At 41.9% G+C, this 12,274-nt stretch overlaps 1 protein-coding gene across 7 annotated transcripts in view; it reads left to right on the plus strand.

The window, feature by feature from the left end:
- SZT2 (SZT2 subunit of KICSTOR complex) overlaps positions 1 to 12,274 on the plus strand; it is a 50,770-nt gene that overhangs the window by 508 nt on the left and 37,988 nt on the right. For 6 of the 7 annotated variants that reach the window (XM_057500120.1, XM_036893106.2, XM_057500119.1 and 3 more), the window contains exons 2-4: positions 10,536 to 10,661; positions 10,974 to 11,147; positions 11,441 to 11,611. In XM_057500120.1, the coding sequence (XP_057356103.1) occupies positions 10,536 to 10,661; positions 10,974 to 11,147; positions 11,441 to 11,611 (471 nt within the window). Of the gene's footprint in view, positions 1 to 2,610; positions 2,859 to 10,535; positions 10,662 to 10,973; positions 11,148 to 11,440; positions 11,612 to 12,274 lie in introns of those variants that run through there. The other variant, XM_057500118.1, reaches the window with a different exon arrangement.

Here is a 12,274-nt window from a genome sequence, read left to right on the forward strand (position 1 = left end):
CATGTTTTTGAAAAGCAACTTTCGTTTCATGTAAAAACATTTGACTCGGAGTGAAACAGTTCCAGTATTGGCTGTGCCATTTGGATGTCTCTGCAACTTGGGGCAAGTCTTGACTTGTCGGATCCTGTGTCCTTCTTCATAAAATACCTATTTTGTCGTATGTTGTAAGGATCACATGAATATAACCCGAAAATGCATATGAGGTATCCGTTAGGTGCTAGGGACTATGCAAGGAACTTCATATACATTGTATTGTTATGCAGGGAAAGTGACAGTAGCCATTCTCATTTACAGATAAGGAAACTGACAAGTGAGAGAATTACGTTAAGTGCTGCTCAGCTGGGAGCAGTAGAATTTAGGAGTTAGAAGATCTGAGCATAAAGGCTGTCAGATTTGGAAAAAACAACCTCAGTTGAAGAGGTGCCCAGTATTACTAGAAGATATAGGAGGAGGTGGGAAGGGTGAGGGCTGTGTATAATGACACAAATAGTACTCATTACTTATTGAACACTTAACACACATGCCAGGCACCATTCTGAACACCTTACCAATATCAGTTAATGCTCTCATGCCTATGAAATAAACACCATTATCCCCATTTTTCATTTGTAGAAACTGAGGCACTGAGATTCAGAGCAACAAAGTTACACAGCTAGTACATAGTAGAGCCATGACTCCAAAACAGGCGGTATAACTCTAGATCTCCAGTTCTTAACCATAATGTTTATAGTAAAAGTAATAAAGTAGCCACAGGATGGTAAATCACCAGTTCATTGTGATTTGTTGTGATGAGTCTCTAGATTAAGAAGAAAACTATGCTCTATTTAAAGGAACTAGATATTTTCACAGGGATAGTGGAACAGCCCATGAATCAGAAATATCAATATTGAGAAAGACCACTGAAAGAATTTGAAATATTTTCATTATGGATTAAAATGAGAGCAAATGGAGGGCTATTGTAGGGAAATATACTTTTTAGGCAGATAGTCTAAAACAGCATTATCCAATTGAAATCTAAAAATGCAAGCCATGTTCATAAAGTTGCTAGTAGCCAAATTTAAAAAGGTAAAAAAAAGATGAAATTAATTTTAGTAATATAATCCCGTATTTCCAAAATATTTCAACATGTAATAAATATAAAAAATTATGAGTATTTACACTCCCTTTTTTGTACCAGGTCTTAAATCCAGTGTGTGTTTTACAGTTACAGCACATCTCATTTTAGACTAGCAACATTGCAAGTGTTCAGTAGCCTCACATTGGGTGTGGCTTATGTATTGAATGGTGCAGATCTAAAGTAACTGAGTCAAGACAAGTACTCCTGGAGTCTCATTCAGCCAGAAGTTAAGCATTTATTAAATTCTTGATTTGCATTTCTGAAAATGTTATCTCAGTAGGCTAACGGAGTGAAGAGTTCTGCCCCTGGGCAGAAAACTGACTTAGAGATTGCTAGAATCCCAAGAGAGAAAGATTGGGTACAAATTGAAGGCAGCGTTCATTCACCAAGTGCTTAAAATATTTTATGAGTGCTACTATGGGCTCAGAATTGTGCTAAGTATCAAGGGTGAATATGGAGCAGTGTGAGACAGACATGTTCCCTTATTTTAGTGGTGTAAACAAACATTGAATTATGATATTAACTGCAGCAGAGGAAAAATACAAAGCAAATGAGTGTTTAATAGAGGTTCTTAACCTACTTCATTAAATGGTGGGAGGCAGGGTGGATCAGGAGGCCTTCTCAGAGGAATGACATTAAAGCTGGAAGAATGAGTCTCAAGACATCGGCCTTGAGAAGAAGAGCATGTTACAGGCAGAGGGAATAGTGAAAATCCCGAGGGGAGAAGAAACTTAGGGTCTTCAGAGAACTGAGAGAAAGCAGCTGCTAATGTGGGCACAAGGTGACCATAAGAATAGCTAACACAGAGTGCTTACTAAATAGCAGTACTTCTAAAATCCCCGTGAAATAGGCCCTATTACATCCCTATTTCACAGATGAGGAAACTATGGCACAGAGATTTTAAGTAACTTCACCAAGGCCTTATACAAATAAGCAGCAGAACCAGCGTTTGACCCTGTGCTCTCCAGCTCCGGGAGATTGGTGAGACATAAGGTTGGAGAAGATACAGGTTGAGGCCATGCCAGTCGTTCAGGACTTTGATATAAGCAAAGTAGTAAGGAGGCATCTGACAGTTCATGGGAGGAAAGCTACATTATTTCATGGGACTCTGTTAACAGGAAACAGCACAAGTGTTGGAAAAGGCTAAAAATAATAATTTATACCTTAACTGCAAAGGGACAGGTGCAAAAAAAAAAAATTAACAAGATGGGCAACATTTCCTTCATCCTGGTATACATGGTATGCAGCACAGTGCCTGATACTGTTTTATTCATCTTGTTAGAAAGGGTATGTAGGCCTCAATAGATGTCCCAAAGAATGATAGGCTTCCTCTATCATTGTTCTGACTCTCCTGTTTAATTGCAACAACATCCTTATGAAGTAGATAGTCTTGTCCACAAAACTGAGGCCTGGAAAAATTAAGTAACTTGTTCAAGCTCACTTACATTGCAAGTAGTATAACTAGATTTGAATCCAGGTCTCTGACTCTAAAACTCTGCTTTTTCTTTGCCAGACTTCTCCAAGAGTAAAGCACTTCAGACTTGGGGGGGATTAAATATGAGGAGACTGGAGCTCCATGTGAGTGTGGGTACTGTGAGAACACAGCTGTTTCAGGATTTCTCGAACATTGAAGTGGGAGAATCATGTGGGGAGCCTTTTAAATGTCAATTCCTGAGTCCCGTCAACTAATCAGTTGGGCTTGGAGTGGTGCCCAGGAATCTGCATCTTACTAAGCCCCCAGGTAATTCTGATACAGTTGGTCCTTGGATCTCATTGAAAAATGCCATTCTACCTGCTTAAAATAATTCATAAGTCTTCTGGTTCTGATAATTACATATCGAATGTGAAAAAGATTTAGAGATGGTGTTTTGAAAACACAGTTGTTGAAGGATCATGTGTGGGGAGAGGAGGATGTCACAAGAACGCCGGAGTTAGGCAGCTGTTCCTGGTTTGAAGAGAGTGGATTCTCTAAGAACTGACTGATGAGCTAGACTTCAGTTTGGCCTTGTCTGTCATTCAAAATAACCTTCAAAACAATGTGGAGAAATGGAAGCTGAACAGTAATAGAATTAAGCAGCATACTAACTAATGTGAAGTTTTCTAGCTCAGTGCTTATGTATACCCTCTATCTTGGTTTATCTTCCTTTCCCTCCTCTTAGCAAACTGAGCTCAACCTTCAGTGTCACTTTCTCCTGAGACCTAGGTCAGGTTACTTTATTACATGCTGTCATAGAGTCACATTCTCATCCTTTGGTGCACTTAGTTTACTCAGTAATAATACAATAATTAGCATGATTATTTGATTAGTTTTTTCCCATTAGAGGGTAAATTTTTTCGCCAGAACAGAGAATGCCCGTTTTTGCTTTTCACTGTATCCTTAGGACCTAGCCCAGTGCAAACATGTAGCTGTCTATCCATAAATTTGTTGATTGATGAATGAGTGCATGCTTACCTTGCCTTTGTCCTCTTTGGATTTGAATGAGGACTTGATGGTATCCTGATTAAATTACTGGAGAAATTAAGCTAGAAAGAGATTTACTAGAAAACACACCAGCACTCTAAGCCTTGCAGTAGAATAATAGACTGAATTTATCCAGTGTGATAGGGCAAATTGAATAATCGTTTGTGTCCAAAAAAGCCAGCTGCATTAGATCAGAATGGGGAATGGGTCTTTACAGCAGCACAAATGAGAGAAAGTCACAGAGGTTTCTGGAGACTTCTGAAGAAGTAAATAGAACCTAGGAGACCTTGAATCTGTGGCTTCACCTGGGTGTTGTGTTCCATTCCAGCCCCCACATTTTAAGTTGAAAAGTAGACCAGCCAGAGTTCATTTATAAGCATATGATCTAAGTTACAAAATAGTGAGGAAACTTGAAACCATGCCATTTGAGGCATAGTTAAAGAACCTGGAGATGCTTATTATGGGGAAATAAAGACTCAGGACTGTCATTAGATGTTTGATAGATTCTCCTTTGGCAGAGGGTCAGACTTTCCCTGTATGGCCTTAGGAGATAACACCAAAATTGGGTGAGATATTCTCAAGAGAACAGATTTCAAGAATAAATCAAGATACTATTGAGAAGACATTCTAATTCAATGTAACTAAATTTCCAACTGTGTCAACTAAATGAGGATGAGCACAAAAAGCTGAAGTGAATGGTTGTGCAAGTCTCTTTCCAGACTCAAAGAAGCAGCTGATTGATTAATCACTTGTTATTACTTGTTATGCTAATAGGTGCATTTGTACCTTAACACCAATGGGGTAGGTAGTGGTGGTTTGTAGAGGAGGAAAGGAAACCTCAAGCCCAGAGTCGCAGCAATCAGATCACACTTTCTTTCAAAATAGATTGATTAGAACCCACACTAGAACCCCCTCCCCAGATGCCAATAACAGTAAAAAAGGAGATAATACTAGAAAAGTACATACTAAAGAGAACCTGGTAAAAACAACTTTCATGGAAGTAAAGGAAAAGTCCAAACAATAGAATAGTCTAGTTTTTCCATAAAGTGGGTGAGGAAGGATAGGAACTCTTGAGCAACAAAGAGCAGATGTGAATAAAAGTGAAAAATTAGGAGTCACTGGTGAGAAATTAAAAACATAGCTCAAAACAAAAGAAATACAGCTTGTGAGAGCAATTTCCCTCATTACACATTCATTCAACAAATGCTATTTGAACACCTAGCATGTTTGGCACTGCGCTAGTTGCTAGGGATGCGCAAAGAACTGTGTAGACACAGCCCCTGTCTACCTGGAGCTCTTGGACTTGTAGGAAAATCAAACATTAAAATGTACACAAATTCGTCATTGTAAACTGGTTGGTGCTGTGAAGAAGTATAGACTGCTTTGTGAATGCCTAAAAGAGGTACCTAACAATACAGGGACTCGTGAAAAGGTTCATTTATTATACACAGATTTGCCAAGATTTCAGTCCTAGAAGACATAGTGACCAAATGTTCACAACTGTCCTTATGGTGCTGATCTGTAGATAATGTGCCTTCCTCCTTTAACCCCAGCTCAATGTGGGCCAAAAGTCTTTTCCTTGGTGTTTTCTTTGCATAGCTCAAACAGGCTGGCATTTGAAAAAAGTCTTTACTACCTACCAAAGAAAAAAAGCAAAACACTATTAAGAGTAGTGCTAAGTTATCTCACCTTGAGAAGAGTTGTACTGATTATGATCAGATTAAATGTCAAGTTTGCTTTACTTAGAACTTATAGTGAATTCACTTGTTCAGCAAAATTGTCATTAACATCCTGTGTACCAGGCATTGCACAAGGCTCTGGGGAATAGAGTGATAAACAGAAAGGACTGCTGAATTGGGATATCCTTCCTATTCTGCTAATACTCTGAGCACCAACCCATCATTTTTAGATAGGAATACTGGCAGGATCCAGCACAGTCAACTCACAGACAGGAACTGTCACTGATGTCTCACCCACCCAACTCAGTCAGTCTTGAGGGAGAGGTCACCTGGTTTGTAAGAGTCCCACCCTGGAACCAAGGAGCGGAAAAAGAGGGCAAGTAATTGCTGCAGTTTCTTTCTTTCCCAATATACTCCTTTTCTGTTTTTAGGAGCTTAGCAATCAAAGTGTATGATTTGATGGGACTTGTTGAGGGGGCCAGTGGTTATGATGGTAAATAACTATGGTTTTTTTAATGATTTTTCTAGCTAACTTGGAAGTCATTCTACAACTTACCTACCTTAGTTATCTTTGACACCTTTCTTTTTATCACTTTTTTCCCCATTTCCAATCAATCACCAGTCATATTATGTCTTATTCTAAAGATTCCTTAGAATGAAACTAAGCTCACTTGTCTTGAAGGTTAGTTCAGCTGACTTTTTTTTTTTTTTCCTACAACCAGACTTTCTTAATGCAAGGCAATGGTGGTTTCACAGTCTAGCGCAACTCCTCATCTCACTGGGGACCGGTCTTAAATACTTCACGGAATGGCTACTTTGAGTATCTCTGATCTAGGCCACTATCATCTCCCCTAGCTGCTAGGGAATCTTTCTGAAACATATAATAGCAAAAGGGAATTTTTTTTTTAATGCAGATACAGTATTGCTGCCCTGCCCTGCTGAAAGAATTTCCATAACTTAATCTAATTTTCAGGATAAAATCCAAAATCCTAGCCAGGCCCTACCTCAGCCCAGGGTAGGGAAGCAGTATAATAGAGTAGTATTTCCCCACGTGTGATTTTAGATGGTACAGAGACATAACAAAATAATGTTGAATCACATCGTATCAATGTTTAAATTGTCTTCTTGTCTTCTGATATGTCAGAGCATCCTTTCTGCTTGTAAACCCCCATCATGTTCCTTCTTGTGACCACTTTAAATCTTTTCTGCTCTTGAGTCCCCATTTTTAGCCATCCGTCACTCTGAGTAGACAGCTTTTGCAGCTTATCAGGCCTGGCTTTGACTTATGACCCTATACCTATTCATTATGTTAAGTCATTTGACTTTTTTGGACCTCGGTTTTCTTCTTTTAAATGTTTTGTGTGAAGGCAGAATGAATTTACTTACGTAAAGAGCCTAGTATTAAGGTATACAGATAATAACCTGTAATAGTTAGCTTTTATTATATTCTTACTAGTGCCGGGTACTGTGCTGAGCACTTCATATACATGGTTTCACTCAATCCACTTAATCTTAGATTTGTATTGGGATCATCTCCATTTTACAAATGAGGACCCCATGGCTTAAGCGTAAATACCTTTTCCGCCATTTCACAAGCTAGTAAGGAACCAAACTGGATTCAAACCCAGGCTGTCTGAATCTGAAATTCTTGCACTTAACCTGTGTACTATGGAACATCTTTCAGGTGCTCCATGTATATGAGTTCCTTCCCTCTTGCTTTCTACTTTCATCACTGCCATCTCCCAGTATCTGTTTCTGTATCTTTTTATGTTTGCCTTCTGTCTTAAAGAAGACAGACTTTCTTTATCTTTAGGTGTTGCATCTCTACCCTCCACACTCTTCTCTGACATAAAGCACCCTTCATTATTTTTCCCCAGGCTTTTTCAGTCTCTTCTCCATACATATTTCCCCCTTTGGTTGGGGGAGAGGGGAGGCTCCACTTCTTGCAGCAGTGCATTTCTGTACAAGCAGTCATTGGCTCCTGTTTCTTTCTCTTCAAGCCTTGGCAGCGTGGCATTTTCCCCCTCTTTAGTCAGAGACATGGGAGGAGAAATGTACAATTTGTCTAAAACAGGTGGAGAGTAAGGGAGTAAAGGAATTCACAGATAAGGGTGAACCAGGAAGAAACATGGGGGGAATCAAACCAACTGACCCTTATTTTCTCTGTGGAACACAGTAGGTCTGTTTATCTGCTAGGACTGCAGGGGTTGAGAGATTAGCAAGCCTTCTGAGGGGAAGAAGAAAGGTTGCTTGCCAGGGAGAAGTAAAAGGATTGGCAAAGGCCTGCCAGAGGTGGGGCCACTGGTAAGGTGACCAGTCTTCCTGTTGAAGTGCCACTGGCATGGTGCCTGTGTGGATCAGGGAGAATGTCAAATTCATCCTGAGACAAGATTTGGCAGAGCTCCTGCGGTGGAAGGACAAGTACGCGGGCAGGGAACTGATGCTTGCCAGGCATGTTGTTGGACGACTGGCTCTGCAGCAATGGAGGGAAAAAATTGGAGTGTTCACAGCTGTGAAGGGTGGGGGTGGAGAGTGTGACCCACAGAAGTTTGATTTGAGGTATTCGGCAGCTTACCCTTCCCTCGGCAAAGATTCCTTTAGAGCCTGCTGTTCTCATGGCTTCCTAGGAGGAGCTGTTAATGGCTGGCATTGTCGAATGTCTGCTCTGTTTTAAGGCAGCATATAGATGGGTCTTGTTTTTTTATCCGTTCAGTAACTCTGTGTCTTTTGATTGGTGCATTCAGTCCATTTACATTTAGGGTGATTATCGATAGGTATGTACTTATTGCCATTGCAGGCTTTAGATTTGTGGTTACCAAAGGTTCAGGGTTAACTTCCTTACTATCTAAGAGTCTAACTTAACTCACTTAATATGCTATTACAAATATAATCTAAAGTCTAAAGGTTCTTTTTTTTTTTCTCCTCCTTTTTCTTCCTCCTCCATTCTTTATATATTAGGTATCATATTCTGTACTCTTTGTCTATCCCTCGATTGATTTTGGGGATAGTTAATTTAATTTTGCATTTGCTTAGTAATTAGCTGTTCTACTTTCTTTACTGTGGTTTTATTACCTCTTGTGACAGCTACTAAACCTTAGGAACACTTGCATCTATAGCAGTCCCTCCAAAATACACTGTAGAGATGGTTTGTGGGAGGTAAATTCTCTCAGCTTTTGCTTATCTGGAAATTGCTTAATCCCTCCTTCAAATTTAAATGATAATCTTGCCGGATAAAGTATTCTTGGTCCAAGGCCCTTCTGCTTCATTGCATTAAATACATCATGGCACTCCCTTCTGGCCTGTAAGGTTTCTGTTGAGAAGTCTGATGGTAGCCTGATGGGCTTTCCTTTGTATGTGATCTAATTTCTCTCTCTGACTGCTTTTAATAATCTGTCCTTATCCTTGATCTTTGCCATTTTAATTACTATATGTCTTGGTGTTGTCTTCCTTGGTTCCCTTGTGTTGGGAGAGCTGTGCACCTCCATGGCCTGAGAGACTATCTCCTTCCCCAGATTGAGGAAGTTTTCAGCAATTACCTCCTCAAAGACAATTTCTATCCCTTTCTCTCTCTTCTTCTTCTTCTGGTATCCCTATAATGCAAATATTGTTCCATTTGGATTGGTCACACAGTTCTCTCAATATTCTTTCATTCTTAGAGATCCTTTTTTCTCTCTGTGCCTCAGCTTCTTTGTATTCCTCTTCTCTAGTTTCTATTTCATTTATCGTCTCCTCCACCATATCTAATCTGCTTTTAATACCCTCCATTGTGCTCTTCAACGATTGGATCTCTGACTGGAATTCATTCCTGAGTTCTTGAATATCTTTCTGTACCTCCATGAGCATGTTAATTATTTTTATTTTGAACTCCCTTTCAGGAAGATTCATGAGGTCAATGTCATTTAAACCTTTCTCAGGAGTTGTATTCATAATTTTACTTTGAACCAGGTTCCTTTGGCCTTTCATATTTGTATATGGCGCCCTCTAGTGTCCAGAAGCTCTACTCTCTGGAGCTGCTCAGCCCCTGAAGCAATGTCAGGGGTCACAGGGGAGCGGTATTGGTGACTGGGGGGAGGAAAGAGCCGTTTCCTGCTTCCCAGCTGCTATGCCTGTCTCCACTGCCTGACCCAGTGGGCCAAGCACACAGGTAGAAGCCTCTATGCTGTGCATTTGTAGTTGCTGTAGACAGATCTCCCCTCTGGCTGGCCTAACGCCAGGGTAGGGTTTGCTGGTTTGCGAGCCAGGTGGGGCTGGCTGGGAGAAAGGTTCAGTAGGCTGCGTATCACAGAGGGGACCCTTGGAGCTGTGTAGCCAGCCAGGGAGCTGGAGCACCTGAAGATCATGAAAGCTTCCAACCTGCTAGGCAAAGTGCACCTGGACAATTTTCTCTACCTGTCCTTTCTCCTGAACAGTAAGCTCTGTGCTATCCTTGCCCCTTTAGTAGCCCTCTTGCTAAGGGCTTCCTTGTTAGAAAGGCTCTCAGGCTGCCTGCCTTTCTTTTGTCCCAGAGCAACTAGATATGGATCCCTGCTTTCCACAAATGGCTGGAATCTCAGTCTCTCCAGGAATTCTGCCTGTCTTAGCTTTCCAACCCCCTAATCATGAGAGTACCATGCAAGCACCATGAAATGTAGGTTTGTGCTCCCAGAGCAGATCTCCAGAGTTAGGTATTCAGAGTCCCAGGCCGCTCTGTTTCTTTTCCTCCAGCCGGTGAGCTGGGGTGGGGAAAGGGCTTGGGTCCCACCAGGCCACAGCTTTGGTACGTTACCCTGTTCCATGAGGTGTGCTCTTTTCTCCAGGTGTATGCAGTCTGGCATATATATAGTCCCCTTTCCTGTTGCTCTTTCAGGATTAGTTATATGTATTACATTTTCATATTATATGCAGTTTCAGGAGGAAGCCTCTGTCTCACCTCACATGCCGCCATCTTTAATCCCTGCTAAGATCTGTCTGCTCTGTTTTAAACAATTTGCCAAGCACAGGGACACAAAAATAGAACAAGGTGCAATCCCTGTCCTCAAGGAGCTTCCAGTTTGTAGGAAAAACACACATAAACATTTGATAATGTGAAAAGTTGGACATGGGGGAATGGAAGCAGGGCATTGAGAATTCAGTCCTGGAGAACACTTCACACCAGGGTGGGGGTAAACGTTTCACCTATGCTGCCTTGCCTCTCACTGATAGATTATGAGCTCCTTGGACAAGTTACTTGCAGAGTGATCTATATCTTCTAGGAACTCAGTGAATTTTTGTAGATGTATTAATGTCTCTCTGTCCCCAGGTGGAAGAAGCTGGACAGGTGTTCCTGTTGATGAAAAAGGATTATCGAATCTCCCGAAATGTTCGTCTAGCTTGGTTCCTCAATCACCTGCATCAGACTGTGCAGGCCACACCCCAGGAGATGCTGGTGAGGCTCAGAGACATACAGGATGCAAGGGACTCGCCCAGAAAGATCTGTTTTTTTTTAAAGAGCATTCTGGAAACAGGAGAGGAGACTATCACTGAGGGGTTTGATGCTATGAGGGGCAAGTGACTTTGCCCGCAATATGATTCCATAGAGGAAATTCTGTTTAATAATTTCTGTGGACAGGAAGAGTGTATGGTTAGATTGAAGTAGTTGGAGCCAGTGCTGTGTCATTTTGGATATAGAGCTCAGGTTCTGGAGAGAAAGGGATGACTCTTCCTGACCCTTTCCTTTTCTTTACATCCTAATTGTCAGCTCCAGTCTGAGCAGGAGTTAGAAGTCCTCAGTGTCCTGCCCCCTGGGTGGCAGCCAGATGAACCAGTGGTCCCAAGGCCATTTCTCCTAGTACCTGCCACCCGGGTCACCTTCCTGGCTTGGCAGTATCGATTTGTCATCGAGCTGGACCTTAGCCCATCTACTGGCATTGTGGTAAGGGGTTGGGGGGAGACAGTGGGAAGAAAGGATGGGGTGAGGGGTGAGGACAAGAGGGAGAGGCCTGGGAGATGTGAAAAATGATCCCAGCCTCACTGAGGAGACAGGCTTGTAAAAGAATGGCGGGTGTTGAAAGAAAGATTCCATTCCATCTGTGTCACTGTATTTGGGGGTGGGTAACTGGCCTTAAGATAAGAGTCCCACTGACCCATGGGAGTTGCTTGTTTCTGCCCTCTGCTCAGGGCTGTCTTTGGTTACCCTCGAGAGACCTTTCTTTGCATTGTCCTCAGGATGATTCCACAGGGGAGATCTTGTTTGATGAAGTTTTCCATGCCCTCTCCCGCTGCCTAAGCGGGCTGCTCCGGCCCTTCCTAGTGCCTGGCTCTTGCATCGAATTCCAGCCTGAAATCTACATAACTATCCAGGCCTACTCCTCAATCATCGGCCTGCAGTCCCACCAGGTATTGCCTCCTTTCTCCAACTTGGTCCCCTCAGACCTAATTTCTATAGTCCACTGACCACGTCCTTGTCCTGTCTCTACTGTCCATGCCCAAAGTCCTCAGCTCTGCTGGCTTCTTGAGCCTGTTTCCTGGTCATCTCTGTAAGTCTGTCCCCTCTTGAGAAGAATCAATTCCTCTGATCTTAGAGAGCTTCCCATAAGTTTCACATTAGTTGGCATTGATTGGACAGATCCTCTCCTTCCTCCTGTAAGTCTCTGGTTCCGCCTGCTGGATGTGTTTTCTCTGTCCTCCTGCCCTTTAGTTTCCTCAGAAGGTTTGCTGGTATCCTGACTCCTGGCACCACCCCCAGGAGATGGTCTTTTGGAATAGTTTTATGATTTTGAGATATAATAAATACCCAGAAACATAATTTCTTCCAAGGACAGAGGTGGATCTTTTCTCTGAGGGCCCTGTGAACTGCTGGGTATAATGCTGACCATACACATAATTACAAGTCTCTCCAACACCCAAGCAGACTATCTATCACAAGACACTCCTTTTGGAGAAGAGCCAAGTCTCTTACTGGAATGTCTGTTTTTGGCTTAGATAAGCAATGGCCCAGTTTCCTCTCATCTTACTCCAAATTGTCCTTGATGGCTATATTGTCACCTTAGCTATCAAACA

The sequence above is a fragment of the Manis pentadactyla genome, chromosome 4 (assembly GCF_030020395.1).
Source record: "Manis pentadactyla isolate mManPen7 chromosome 4, mManPen7.hap1, whole genome shotgun sequence".
NCBI lineage: Eukaryota > Metazoa > Chordata > Mammalia > Pholidota > Manidae > Manis > Manis pentadactyla.